The sequence below is a fragment of the Chelonia mydas genome, chromosome 9, assembly GCF_015237465.2.
Source record: "Chelonia mydas isolate rCheMyd1 chromosome 9, rCheMyd1.pri.v2, whole genome shotgun sequence".
Classification (NCBI taxonomy): domain Eukaryota; kingdom Metazoa; phylum Chordata; order Testudines; family Cheloniidae; genus Chelonia; species Chelonia mydas.
Window position 1 is genome coordinate 78698462 of NC_057855.1, and position 15566 is coordinate 78714027.

Sequence of the window (15566 nt, forward strand, 5' to 3'; positions counted from 1 at the left end):
AATTTGCACACCTCCACTGCTACCGTCTTGCTGTGACACTGGTTCTCTCTCTCTCTAGATATTTTGTATATATATCTATATACAATAAGCTTCTCCTCTCCAGAGTATCTCAGAACTGACTCAGAGAGAAGAATGCCCCTTTCTCTAAAACCATTTATTGATTAACCAACACTGCTTCCTGTAGCACCTGGATTCACAAGTAGTGCCCAGGCCTGACTCTCCTTGGCTTGTTAGGCCTGGTGAGATCCCTTTGAAGTGAAGATGTGCAGGAAACCCCCAGATCCAAACATCCATGAACTCTAGAGAAGCTCAGGTCTGGAATCACATCTGAACTCTGAAGTTTGTATCATCTCTAGAAGTTGAGTAACATGCGGCAACTCCGTGATGTCAGCACACAGTGCTTCTTTCCTGAAGGGCAGATGGAGAAAGTCCATGACCCAACCGGGAATGCATTAATAAAGGCGCAGGCACGTTGAGTGTGTCTTGCTTGACGTCCGTTCTGTCCATACAATGTCAGAAGGAAAATCAACCCTGCACTCAGCAGGTGTATTTTTCTTCTGCTCCATCCCAAGTTAATGGTCTGGATAATAACACTTGAGCACAGAGGTCAATGGGATGGGGTGTAAAAAAAAAACACCCAGTTTGCACTGGCAGGCTGACTTGATATTATAGGCCATACATGGGTTTGGAATGAGGGATATTCGACTCACAACTCTTGCCAGTGCCAAGAAATACACAGCTAAAATTGGCAGCTCTGGGATAAGTAATGTACAAACACAGCCCAGAGTGTTGCAAGTGTTCAAGCACTTTGGAAGTATGTTGAGTAAACGTGAATCAGTTGCTATGGCAACAAAACAGAGGGAAGATCGTGCTGCCTCTCTGTGACAGCTTTCAAATTCAAGTGCTTGGTTAATTTGAACTGTGCTCACTTCAGTCTAGAACCGCTGCTCAGCATAACGTCAGATGATGCAGGAGGGTGTTTCCCTCCACCTCTTCAAATAATGATTGTGGAACAAAGCCAGAGATTTCACTGAGCCGGTTGGAACTCAATGGTGACAGTGGAGGTAGAACTTCAGAAGCATAGGCCTCTGCCAGTTGAGGTAAAGGAGAATGGCTGTTAGTTGTTAGCAGCATGGGGTCTGTGATATAACAATGCTGGTTCTATCCAGTAGAAGGCAATGATACACATGCACTTTAGCCCGTTCAGAACTAGCACTTCTATTGTCACAGGAGTGCACTGTACATGAGAAGTCAGCAGATATGCAAATAGTTAATAGACAAGGTGCCAGTAGATGGCACTGAAGAATACACAGCTTTGTTGCTGGCTTTTATAGAATCAATAAATATTCTTGCTATTATGCATGCAGATGTCTTCTTGAGCCCAGCTCTTAACATCCATAGCATCTCACCCAAGAAACTCAAAGTACACCTTTAACTAATGAATCCTCATCACATCTGTGTGAGGCCCCTGTCTGTTACTAAAGAAGGAAAGTGGCTTGACCAAAGCCACTCAGCATCAGAACCAGGATAAGGGCACAGCAGTTCAGCCTCATAGCCCTGCACTCTGCTGGGCCACAATGAAATAGCGTACGTGAGAACTAACCTCCGGAGAGGCAGCTGGGATAAAATAACTGACTTGTACCTTAACCCAAAGGGATTCTGATGTGATAAAAGTGAGATTAACTTGTTTTGACTGGGCTAGATTTTAATTTATATGTTGCCTCTCAACTCTTCATTTCAACAGAAAGGCAGTAGCTCTGAGGCACCATGGGAGAGGCTGTTCTGTGGCGTTTCCAGCCCTGTTGAAGGCAGAGATTACTTGGAACTCTCCTTGTATTCATCCAGAGATTTTAAAAAGGCCTGGGATTGTTCCAGGAGTTTCTTGTGAACTAGACACAAGTCTAAACCAAGATACTGGAGCTTTGACTGTTTCCTTAAATTTTCATTTAATTTGGAACACAGTGAAGGGAGGGTAACTTTCCAGAGAGAAACCAGTCCATGTGCTGTATGAGGACTTTGGAACAACCAAAGCATAGACAGCCTCCTGAAGAGTCCAGCTCAGGTTTTATGTGACACCCAGTACATACAGGCACAGGACACTGTGGGAGTGGTTAGTCAGTTCTCTATAGCAGTGCTGTAGCCAAGTTGCATGCATTGAATAAAGCTGCTTGTCCTACACCTTATTACTGAAGCTTAGCATGCTTATGAGTTAGAACATGCCAAAGAGCCTTCATGTGTGCTGTATAATATCCTTGTTGTATAAGTAACACAAGTTATATAATAGCATTCTTGGGAAATAAAATGTTCACAGGGAAATGGCACTGCTGAGAGATCTGGGACTTGCTATTTTAAATCCTGAACCAGTGCCAAAATATCACTCCTGGTTTGAGTGAGCAATGAGTGGTTAATGATCCATGTCTGTACCACAAAAGGACTAGAAGTGAATGTTAGACACTACAGCTAATTGGAAAAGAGCAAGTACTTTTCAGATTTTTTTTTTCAGGTTTTTCAATGAAAAAACAATAACCAAACATTTTTCACAGATACCACCATAAAACAAACAAAAAAATCTTTTTAATCCTCAAAATTTTATTGAAAATCAATTTTTTACTTTTTTTCACAATAAAAGGAAAATTTCATAGGAAATGAAATTTTTCATTTACAATAATAATATGAATTTTCATTGGGAAAAGAGTTTCAGCTGAACATCACAGGAAAGACCCTGGCAGCTCCCTGCAGCAGGGAAATGTGCTGGCACAGAGGAGGCAGGGGGGAGTCCTTTTGGGGTTTTGGGAGCTGGCGTTGGGTCAAGTCTCTGCCACTCAGAACTCTGGTCTCTATGGGCCTAGAACTGCTGCCTGACCCATGCACTAGCTCCCACAGCATTTCAAAGCCACCCTTAACCTTTGTGGGGAGGGGAGTTTATCAGCGATTCCCTGAGCTGTCCTGCTTGCCTCTCAGCTCCCAATTACTCAAAGCTTAAAACTGAAACTAAACTGAGTCTCTTTGTCTCCGAGTCAGGCTGTCCCCTCACACTGAGGGGCTGAGCAGCCCTGGCTCATCACTGGCCCAGCAAACTGCCTGTCTATATCGCCCCATGTAGAAGCCTCCGAATGGCCTCAGCAGGAGTTTCTAGTCCATTCTGTTCCTACTTGGACTCCATGCATGCTGGTAAATGGGGTCAGAGGGCTCTGGGAGCCATTTTGTTGTAGTCCATAGAGTAGGACATCCTAGAAGTTCAGTCCAGAATTCCAGGAGTTAACAAACTCCGGATGAGGATTGCATAATGATCTCCAGAAACAAGCAGTGTCCAGAGCATTTTTTGTACATGGCAGTGCATCACTGGAAGAATATCCAAGGAGTTATAAGACTTATTTCCATGTCTGAAAGCCTCTTGAGGATTGCATTAGCAAAGCTGTCTTTCCCTTATAAACCAGCGATGGTCAAAACATTACCCTAGGTATAGCCTGATGCACCTTAAAATGGGAAGCACAGCCTGGTGCTCTCTGGAAGGAGAGGAAAAGCTGAACAATTGTAGGTTTGTAGTATATTGCTCCTGAACGGTAATTTCTTTCCATCTACCAAGAAAGATAAGAGTCAAAGCATAAATATTTCTAAAGTTATGCCAGTTAGGTCCATGCCCTATGCCCCTGGCAAATTGCCCATTGTACCATCTTATTGCGACATTTGGATAATTGTTACTAGAAGCAGAACAGGTGATTGGCTAGGGCAGCAAAATAATTGGGGCAGCAACACTCTGGTACAGGGTTGGGAGAGAGATTTTTCTAGTTTGCCAAGAGCCAGCTCTGTATCTCAAATGGATTTCCAACCCAGGCTACCTTTTCTTTATTGAATTAGAGCCTGACCCAAATAAAACAACCTCAATACAGCAAAAGGCTTTTGGCTGGAATCAGTGAGTGGGAGGCATGCCCTCTTGTAGCCAGAACACCTCAGATTAAGCCTGGTCAGTATATGGATTTGAGACCTCCACCTACTTGCTGCTGGGCGTGGTGTCAATGAATTGGTCAGTTAGGTTCTTCCTGCTAAGTCAATATGGATCCAATGCTTCTGAGACTGCTGTGCGGCAGGTGTTCAGATAAGATATGAAACATTTATGGTTATCCAAAAACCCACAATGCTATTCCCAAGAATTCTGGCCACACTCCACTTTGGGTAATTACATTCAGACTGCCTGAACTTTAATTGAGATAAGACATCCTTCCACACTGTCTATCCTGTGTGGTGTTGATATGCACTGCTAAACAGCTGCCACATTATGCCACAGAGGAGACTGCACACTGGTAAGTGATTACTTTACATACCAGTGGCTTGTAATGTGCTTTGAGATTTTGGGGGGCTGAAAGGGGCCAGGTGCATATAATATTATTAAAACAGTTTTAGGTGATACATTAGTCTCCCTGCCCCAAAGTGTTGGCTATATGTATCAACTCTTCGCAGATGTTCTACTGCATTAACACTAGTCACATCTCTAACTGAAGACTGCTGGAGCCCACCCCTAACCCTGGTCTCCCCTCGCTAAGATATTGCATGATTGCTGCTTTACTGTATCATGTTTTGTAAGAACATTTTATCCCACTCGGGTACCTCTGAAAGCCAGATGTTCCCTCTCAGCATGGCCTCTTCTTTTTTTAAACAAACATTTTTGAGATGATGTTATTTTTATTCAGTTCCCTCTGTGAAACTCCTAAGGACAGAAATGGCTCTTTGCTTAGCAGAGTCACATCAGGGGAAAGGGGGAGGTATATATATATATACACACTTTCAAGTGCTTGACTTTGCAACCTTAATAGTGATACACATACACACTTGAAAGTTAGGAAATACCTGAATTAAGTTTGTCTGGGCAACTTAATTCAGCCCCCTTGTGCATATGCATTATGATCCAGTCTTTAGTTACATGATCACACACTGTTTTTTCCACAGGACCTCTGCTTTAGTCAGTGCACAGGATGGACCTGCTCTGGGGGTGTGAATCAGGGTTATGAAGTAAAGGAGACTTTCATCTGCAGGACTTCCCACCTCATTTGTTGTAGATGATGAAAGGTGTGTGGTGAATGAGACAGGGGATTACAGGAAGAGGAAAGGAGTTCAGTTACCATGGTGATGAGCATAGTTTAGATACTAGACAGATAATAAAAGGTGCCTTCTTGAGGAAGACCATGCAGTGTATTCAGATTGTATTTAAATTGCTACCTCTTTTGGGGCAGGAACCTTGTCTTCCTACATGACTGCAAAACATCTAACAAGCTTTTGGCTCTATACAAATAAATACGCTTTTATTATGTAATTAATTAATTAATTATATAAAAAAAGGAGGGTAGAAACTTACTTTCCCCTGCATTCTCAAAAGGAGTGTTATCAAGAAAAGAGAGTAAGTGTTTCAATGAGCTTAGAGGTGTCTTTCCCTGATAGCCAGTTTTATCCCTGGCTGACCTCATGGGTGGTGGGGACATGAGTGGTTCTTCTGGTGGAATGTTCCCTTAAAGAAGGAACACTCCCTCTCTAATCGAACTTCCCACCCATGCCGATGTACCATGATTTATAATTCTTAACATACTCTCTGCTAATGGGTTCTTAAAGATGGAAATAGAGGTGCTGAGCTGTTTAGGGTAACTTTTTCTGCTACCCTTACTCTCAGTTAGTAGTGCTTTACTCTGCAAGTAGTATTAGTGATTCCAGGATTTGTCACCAGGCTGGAAATTTGGCATCTTTCCCCAGCACAAAATTTACTGAAAAAATAAAACAGCTCTCCCCAACACACACACATATTCACTGGAGGCCTTATCCTTCAAACTGACAAGGATCATTGTAATAGTCACTTCATTCACATGGCAGATAAGATTTCTCTGGTTCAGACAATTACAAATGATGAGTGTTCTGAAGAGAGACACGATCTTAGGGGTGTTAATAATAGGCTGTATACTGAATCCATGAATCATAGTAATTAGAGATAGAGGAGCCCTATTAGGTAATCTCATCCAACCCTCCAGCCAATAAATGATTGCTCCCTATATATGGCTTTGTCCAATCCAGTTTCAAATGGGGTTTCCATTATTTCTCTTACTAGACTGTTCCACTGTCTACTAGACATGAATGTTAGGTAGTTTTTCCTGATATTCAGCCTAAATTCTCCTCTGCTCTATTTCAGCCCATTACTCTTACTCACTTTGATTTTTGGCTGTGAAAACTGGATATTTTTCCAGTTAGGAAAATCTTGAATCTCTTGAGTAAATGTGAAAACTGATGAGTGTTTGAATAGCAAGGAAAGGAAGTGAAACTTCAGTGGAAGCACAATTCGTGTTGCTTTCTATATCTAGGGTCAGTGAGTGGTAACTAGAGAAAAAGAAATTGCATATAAAAAAACAGAAGGCAATAAACAGAGCCGCAGTGGTAAACTGAGTGCAGAGTGGGTTCTGGTACACTAACCGGAATATATGTTTCTCCCACAGAACATGAAGCCCATAGTCCAAAGGAGACGCTCCACCCCTTCTGCCATTAGCAAAGCTCTCAACAAGTCCAAATCCCATTCCAGGTAAGGAATCATCTCCTCAATATTCCCACCAGAGCTTTAGCCCCCTTTTACAAATAAAAAAAAAATCAAATCAAATAGATTTGCTAACCCATGTTTTAATTCAGCTGTCGATACCAGGGGCCAGTAGTGTCTGGACAGACCTCCCATCTGGAGGGGTTCCAGTTTCCTTTTTGGAACATGCTTTAAAAATGTGATGCTGAAAACATGTAGTGCCAGACTGTGATCTCACCTACACAGATGTAAATCCAGAATAACTCAATTGCCCTCAGTGGAGTCACTCCGGGCTTACACTGGTGTAACGCAGGTCAGAATCTAGCCTTTACTGCATGGAAAAGCAGCCAACGTTAAGGTGAAGTTTGTATGTGAATAGCCAAGCCACACATATGATAAATATTTAGTTAGTCATAGCAGCCTGACTGTGTTCTTTCTGGAAGCCAAACAACAGATGGCCAGTGAGTCCCTTAAAAGAAATCAGGAATTTTTACTTTTAAAAAAAAAATGTCAAAAACCAACAAAGAACAAAAATTCCAATCCTCCATTTCACTTTCTCGCCCTGCTCTAAATGAGATAAAACTTCTCTCAGCTTCTTTGTGTAATTCCAACTGGGAAGTCAATGAATGTTTGCCTGATGGATTCATTGCTGTTTAGTCTGCCATCTAACCAGCAACGGGAAATAGTATGAGAAGCCGAAACAGAGATGCCCTAAGAAACGAAGTTACTGATGTAATGGAAGAATGAGACAGAAGCAAACTTTGGAAATACAAGCTTCCCAGAGCAGACCTTCACCTGAAGGACTCCTCTGTCCTTGGTTATTGGTGCCAGTGATCTGCAGCCATTGGTGAAAAACAGCATTGCCAAGTGTCAAAACAGAGTCTCTTGGTACAGAGAAGCCCTTTAGGGGCTGGGCTTGCTCCTGCTGTAGTCAGTGGCCAACTTGCTTAGGGGAGATCCGGGTCAGGGCACACATGGGACTTTCACTACAATCACAGGCAATGGTTTGAGTCTGGAAACTCTTAATCAAATCTAGAAAATGGGAAGAATTAAAATGGCACCCAGATGAGAGGAACAGACAGAGACAATTATTCAGTCGCCCAACAAGAGGGGTAGGAATGGGCAGCGATACCAAAGGCATAAGTGTTGGAAGTGAATGCAGGTGCTGTGAGAGATGGTGGGTTGGCAGCCCTAGTTAGTTATCCTCAGAGCAGGTGCAGTGAGGAGCAGGGCAGCGTGAGCTCTCTGTATCATTCCACCAATGTGCTTCCATACCAAGGTCACTTCAGGGGAGAGACGGGAATTCAGTGTTTGTGACCCATTCTGTCCTCGCCTTCTCTGCTGAAACTGTCAATACGATGGTTGGTTTTGAGCTACGGGCACATTTCCACTAGGAACTGGACAGACTCCTCTAGACTCATTTCATACAGGTCACTTTTCAGATGGTAACAGCTTTCATTTGCTACCAACCTGGGCGATTGTATTAACTGGTGACCTAATGTGAAAAGCTCCTTTTCCCACTTGTATGGTCTGGAGCCATCCAGTGCCCCCACTGACTTTGATTTCTTCAGATATAAAGCACCCAGACTTCTAGTGTTTATTGTCAAGTATAACACACTGACCTTCCAACTCTTGTGCTGAAATATCAAGTGCTATACAGTAGCCAAGCCTCACAGCCCTTTGATGGGAGAATAACCATCTTAGGGTTCAGGCAGTTTCTCCCCACCCTGCACAGTGTAACAATTAGACAACAGATAAAGGAATGTCAGGCTCTTTCTCTGTTTGGTTCAGATAACATCCTCATAAATAACATTGCTGCAGGGATTTGCTTAGTTAAAATAAATATTTGTTTAAAAGATAAAAACTTAAGTGATTTACATTTTGCACCAAGCAACCCTATCCAAGAGCAGCAGTTTCCTTTCACCCTGTATTTAACTGCTTGGGAATAAGTCCTGCTTTTGTGAAATGTTCAGACAGAAGCCAGTCTTTTAGGGTGGTTTAAAATAAATTGCAGAAATACCATCATCTACATCTCTAGCCCAAGTAAAGTGGTCTCAGAAATGCTTTTGCTTCCCTCCCTCAACCCCCCCCCCCCCCCCGCCAATATCACACTGACTCAAAAAGAGAAACAAATTCTTGACTTTATTTGGCTGGAGAACATCTTTGCAAGGGGAGGGAAGCTCTAAACATTTCTCATGATGTATTGCCTCAGAGGGAGCTGGTACAATGCCATCTTTACTTGGGCCACCAGAGCATTGGTGAATTTTTGTTGTAGTTGTTGCTACTCTTCTGTTGTGTTTACCAAACCTTGTAACTTCTCCAGCATTAAGAAATCACTGCTGAGATTGCTTGGTGTTCCTGTCTCTACTGCTCCACTGACACACAGGGGAAGCTTTCATAGGCATGTTTTAAAGTGAACTTATCTTTTTACTTGGAGAGGCAACAGGCTTATGTGCTTGTCTGTGAGCATAAGAGTGCCAGGCTGGGACAAGCCAGAGACTCCAGCCTGCAAGAATGCAGCTGTTCAGGGACTCTGCAGGTGGGATTTTCAAAAGCTGTTTGTGTTGGCTTAGCCCTGCTCCCATTAAAGCCAGTGAGCAGCTTTACTCTTGAGCACTGGCAGCAGAGTTAGGCCAATAATATGAAAATCTCAGCCTATAAGTACAGAGCTTTGTCAGTATTGTTGATTTTAATGGGATCGCTCAGACTAAGGTACTACTCAACAGGAGTAAAGGTGGCAGAGTCTGGCCTGTTGTGTCCATCTCACTGAAAACTTTACATTTACAGCCATTTCTATGAGACTAATAAATCCAACTAGGACTGATTGTGTATTCACACCACCAAGGGTGCTTTGATCTTGCAGACAGTCTGGGCAGAGCACCTGTGCATATTCAGTAGAGGCAATCCCACATACTACAGCTAGGGTAGCAGTAGAGATGAAGATCTGTCCCACCTCTCTTATTGGTGATTCTGTGACATTCTTCACAGTGTGCCATTGCTGCATTTATTGCTAAATTAATAGAGTAGGAGAGAGCATATGCAATTCATACTTGAGAATTTTGAGATGGGAAGGGAAAAGAATAATAAAATGGTGGAGTTATTACATTTTGCTAGTTTGCATGAGTAAGTTTAATTCCAGCAACTGCTTATTGAGTTCAATAGAGATATAGGAGCCATTCTTTCTTTGGCAAAATATTGCACCAAAATCAGCCTAAAGTAGCAACAAAAATAGTTGGATTACAATAATACCTAGCTCTTATATAGCTTTTTTAATCAGTAGATGTCAAAGTGTTTTTTAAAATTATAGCCAGATCCCTGAATCAGGTGAATGGAACTAGACTAGTATACACAGTAAATATTCATCATGCTACAGCCCAGACACGGACAAGCAATTTGGTGTGGAGGGAACTAGCATTGATAAAAACAGAACTGATCAACAACACTGCAAATTTGCCTGCACTCCCTGCTGATGAGTGACCTCATGCATGCATCTCAGCCCCCTTTCCACTTATAGGATCACAATCTGAGATCTTTACTCAGATAACAGTATTCTTGCCAGAGTAAAGTAAAAACTGAGTAAGGGCCTCAGGATTTCCTCCATATTCAGTATAAAATATATAGACAGCTTTCATTAAGCTGAGTCTGAGCCTATGTGAGAAGAAATGAAATAGCCATCAGTCTATTGGGTTATTAACAAAGTCTATGGGAGTTGCAATAATTGCACAATCATATGATGATTTTTTTCCAGGGAAATTACTCTTTCCTCATCGCACCCAGACAATGGGCTACCAACCGGGGCTTTCAGTAACCCAAATTCTGTTTTCATCTTGGATGAGAGGGTACAGCTTACCATGGGACTGCAGACCCAGGAGAGACATTTGTTCCTCTTCAGTGACATGCTGGTCATTGCCAAGTCCAAGTAAGAGAATGTGGGCAAGCTACACAAGGGTAATGTCTCACACCTAGTAGCCAGTGTAAACCAGGATCAAGGGCATTTGTGGATCAGGGTACCAGGACAGCCACATTTTTAAAGGAGCTTCTAAAATTTTGCAAGTTCCCCATTCCACCCCAAGAAATGTGTTAGCCACTGCTTGGAAGTCTACCCTTAATTTATCACTGCATTTTCATAAAGCAACATGATCTGAACTAAGTAAGTTTGCCCTTTGCTTCATGAGACTCCTTGAAGAAGTGACATGGCATTCTTGCCAGTGCTGAGGAAATGGAGTGAAAGGGGCTCCATGCAGAAGACAGAAAATTAATTCATCTTTTGGCTAGTTCTCTTCAGTTCCTATTTAGCTCATAGGTAAATAGCTTAGCTGATCTCAACAATGCTTACTTGTCTGTGGGTAGTAATTTGTCTGAATCACAAAACCACTATGGTATGGCACATAGTTTGGTAAGACTAAGGCCCAGCACTGGGATACTTGAGATGTCAGTTCAGAGGCATCAATGGATATGGACAAGGAAGTCTGTATGTGTGCTATGCCTCTTTCTAGCCAGTCCCATTAGCCTAATCAATCTCTGGTTTGAATTCCAGGTCCTCCTCCAGCTTGAAGCTGAAGAAGCAGGTGCGCCTGAGTGAAGTATGGACTGGATCCTGTCTCAACGAAGTGTCCGAGAAAAAGATGAGCCCTGAGAATTCGTTTGTCATTGGCTGGCCTACCACCAATTTTGTTGTCTCCTTCAGGTATCACTGCACAGTAACAAACCCACTGCATTGCAGGCTTGCAGCTATCACGATGCTGCATGTTTAGAACTAAATGATGACAGAGAGTCTAGAACTCTGAGCCCCGTTCCAAAAATACAGACCCTCATTAAATGAGCTAAAGAAGAATGTCTGTTAACTGTTAGCAACACAGCGAAAGTGAAGAAGGATAGCTCAGGGGTGATGTGCAAGACCCTAGCTTCAGGTCCTGGTTCTACCACAAGCTTCCTCTGTGACCTTAAGGAAGTTACTTAGGGTTGTGTACACAGCCCACAGCAGTGAACCTCCCAGCCTGGGTTGACAGATTTGGGTTAGTGCCCTAAAATAGCTGGGTAGACAGTGCTTTGAAGTTGTGTCTCAGGCTGGAGCTGAGGCTCTGAAGCCTAGGGGTGGGGGACTGGGTTCAGAGCCTGAGCTTCAGCCCCAGCTACAACTTCAAAGCCCTGTCTACACAACTACTTTTACAGTGCTAGCACAGGCCCCACTAGCCCAAGTCTGTCATCTCAGGCTGGGAGCTCCCTGCCACTGGCTGTGTAGACATACCTGTAGAGTCTCTGGGCCTCAGTTACTCCTAATTGTACATCTGTACCTCACAGGAACATTGTGAGGATAAATGCACTAAAGACTGAGCTGCTCAGATACTATGGTAATGGCAGCTGTGTAAGTACCTTAGATGGAGTGGGGTTATGGCACACAATTGAGCGGCTCTGATTTCACTCAGGATAGGCCTCTGGTGCATATGCACACTAGCCAGATCAGTGCGGTTTTCTGGACCCTAAAGAGTGCAATGAATTCTTCCCGTGTCCCTCCTTATCTCTCCTTCCCTGTGAGGAGTTCTTTCAACCAACCCCTGTTTTCCTGTTGCATTAAAGACATCCAATCCATTTTAAAATAAAACATTTGCAGGTAAATACTCACTGGGTAAATATTCACATATTAAGATCGTCTTGACTAACCTCACAGCATACGGGAACAGGGCACATATGGCACTTTCTGAAAAGAACTCCAGGCTGTTCAGTGAAAATGGCGTTTTCATCTTTAGTTATGCCCCTGCAGGCTGTTTTTCTGCCCATATTTTATTATTAGGGAGAGGTGAATTATGCTGGTGAAAGATGGCAGAATGACAGCCCTGGAGAACCACATATCTGATACCCTGTGGGAAGCTACAATGCAAGCTTCCTTCACACACTTTTGTCCACCAGTGTGTTCCAATCATGCAGGGATAGGAGGGTATTTCAGTCTCCATGGACCATTCAATCCTTGCCCTTTTGGCTGATAGGCAGCAAGGAGTGCTAGTCAGTGCTAAGGCACTGCTGATGTTTGTGCTTTGGACAATTGGCTTGGCAGCAAAGGAACTGGGATCCACCAACTCATTTCACACTTGTTGTTCCATCCCCTCTGAACAGTGAGGATGCTGCTTTTCACTTTATTATGCCATGTGCACACAATTCCTGCACTGGAGGCCTCAGGCGTATGTCGCCTGGATAGATCTTTTTTTTTTTTTTTTTTTATCCAAACCATAGCAATGGAGATATTAGTGACCAATACTGCCAGAGAAGGCTTCTAGGAATTGTAAGCATAGGAAAGGAAATGATAGTAGAAACAAAATATCAATTAAAGGTCATTACAAAAAAATAAAGACACATATGACTTGCTAACTTCGTCACAGAAAGATATTTGTTCCTTATCTGAACACCCCTCAGGTTGGCCAGGAAATCTAGTTCAGCTCGGCTGCTCTTGGGGTTTTATTATTATTATTTCTTTTTGTTAAAATAGAACAGAACCAGGAAAGGACTGCACTTTTGTTCTAGGGCTTCCAGGAAGGAACTGAGACTGACGGCTAAATATAAGCAAAGCCTGGTAGAGTCTCCAAACGCTATTAGTCATTTAGCCATTATTTAATATTTTGCCTCTCTTTTTCTTCTCAGCTCTTCCGAAGAGAAGGAGCAATGGCTCTCAACGTTACTGTGGTAAGAGTCACATACGTCTCCTCTTGCTGTGCTGTCCCTTGATAATCCTTTATAAACCGATAGGGGGAGGGTTTAGATGCTAGACACCCCACTCCCATTGCCTTTCAGTGGGTTCCTCATTGCTTTTTAGGCATTTGAAAATCCCTTGTCAGCAGCCTCTGCCTTCATGTGATCTGTGAAGGGAAAAGGGGGCCAATAAGAGAATCTGGGTTACAGTGTGAGCCTTTGGCTATTACACGAGACTCAAAGGGGCAGGTGACAAAAGCCCACAGGTAAGCATAAAAAAAGGTAACCTTAACAGAGAGCCAGATGTTGGGGGCGGGGAGGGGGACATGACAAATTACAGTAGGGTTATAGGAACAACAAGAGGGAAATCCATGGGGGAATCTGCTCAACATCTTAGATGTCTATATACAAATGCAAGGAATATGGGGAATAAACTGAAAGAGCTAGAAGGATTAGTACATAAGCTAAATTATAACTTCACTGGCATCACAGAGACTTGGCGAGATAAATCTCATGATTGGAATATTGGTCTAGAGGAATATAGCTTGTACAGATAGGACAGGCAGGGGAAAAAGGGAGAAGGTGTTGCCTTAGACATCCAGAATATATACACTTGTTCAGAGATCTAGAAAGAAGTGAGAGGCAGACCAGTCAAATGTCTCTGGATAAAGATTAAAGGGGGAAAAATAGGGGTGATATCATGGTAGGAGTCTACTATAAATCACCAAATAAGGAAGAGGAGGTTAATGAGGTATTTACAGAACAAACAACACAAATATCCAAAACACATGACCTGGTAATAATGGGGGACATCCGTTGGAAAAGTAATATGGCAAAACACAAAATTTCTAATAAATGTAGTGGTGCAACTTTTTTGTTTCAGAAAGTGGCAAAACATAACCTGGAGGCCAGCCATTTTAGACTTGATTCTGAACAACAGGGAGGAATTGGTTACAAATCTGAATATAGAAGGCAATTTGGGTGAAAGTGATCATGAAATGATAAATTTTGTAATTCAAAAGAAAGGAAGGAGTGAGAGCATCATGATAAAGACAACTGGACTTCATAAAAGGAGACTTTAACACATTCAGAGAACTGGTATAAGGTCCGATGGGAAGAAAATCTAAGGTATTAAGAGTTTAAGAGATGTGGCAGTTTCTCAAAGAGACAATATTAAACACACAACTGCCAACTATTCCAATGTAAAAAAAGGAAGAATAATAAGAGGCCTATATGGTTCCATCAGAAGCTCTTTAATGATCTGAAAATTCAAAAGAAATCCAACAAAGAGTGGAAACATGGACAAATTGCTAAAGAGAATACAAAAGAATAGCACAATCATATAGGGACAAAATCAGAAAGGCTAAGGCACAGAATGAATTACATCTAGCAAGGAACATAGAAGACATAAGAATATAAGAATTGCCCTACTGGGTCAGACCAAAGGTCTATCTGCCCAGTATCCTGTCTTCCAACAGTGGCTAGTGTCAGGTGCCCTGGAGGGAATGAACAGAACAGGTAATCATCAAGTGATCCATCCCCTTTCGCTCATTCCCAGCTTCTGGCAAACAGAGGCAAGGGACACCATTCCTACCCACCCTGGCTAATAGCCATTGATGGACCTATCCTCCATTAATTTACCATGAATTTATCTAGTTCTTGGCCTTCACAACATCCTCTGGCAAGGAGTTCCACAGGTTGACTGTGCATTGTGTGAAGAAATACTTCCTTTTATTTGTTTTAAACCTGCTGCCTATTAGTTTCATTTTGTGACCCCCTAGTTCTTGTGTTATGAGAAGTAAGGCTTATCTACACTTCCTTACCTACTTTCTCTACACCAGTCATGATTTTATAGACCTCAATGATATCTCCCCTCAGCCATCTCTTTTCCAAGCTGAAAAGTCCCAGTCTTATTAATCTCTCCTCATACAGAAGCCGTTCCATATCCCTAATCATTTTTGTTGCCTTTTTCTGAACCTTTTCCAACTCCAATATATCTTTTTTGAGATGGGGCGACCACATCTGCGCACAGTATTCAAGATGTGGGTGTCCCATGGATTTATATTGATGCATTTTCTGTCCTATTATCTATCCCTTTTGTAATTATTCCCAGCATTCTGTTCACTTTTTTTTGACTGCCGCAGCACGTTGAGTGGATGTTTTCAGAGAACTATCCACAATGACTCCAAGATCTCTTTCTTGAGTTGAAACAGCTAATTTAGACCCCATCATTTTATATAAAAGACAATAAGAAGGGGTTATTTAAATACATTAGGAGCAAGAGAAAGACAAAGGAAAGGGTAGGTCCTCTGCTTAGTAGGGAAGAAGAGCTAATAACTGA

General features: G+C 42.4%; 1 protein-coding gene across 6 annotated transcripts in view; it reads left to right on the forward strand.

The window, feature by feature from the left end:
- Positions 1–15566, forward strand: part of LOC102933104 (rho GTPase-activating protein 20) — a 58081-nt gene that overhangs the window by 21075 nt on the left and 21440 nt on the right. For 2 of the 6 annotated variants that reach the window (XM_043522431.1, XM_043522432.1), the window contains exons 3-6: positions 6471–6553; positions 10293–10463; positions 11082–11231; positions 13178–13219. In XM_043522431.1, the coding sequence (XP_043378366.1) occupies positions 6471–6553; positions 10293–10463; positions 11082–11231; positions 13178–13219 (446 nt within the window). Of the gene's footprint in view, positions 1–4186; positions 4302–4944; positions 5065–6470; positions 6554–10292; positions 10464–11081; positions 11232–13177; positions 13220–15566 lie in introns of those variants that run through there. The other 4 variants (XM_037908881.2, XM_037908880.2, XM_043522433.1 and 1 more) reach the window with 4 other exon arrangements.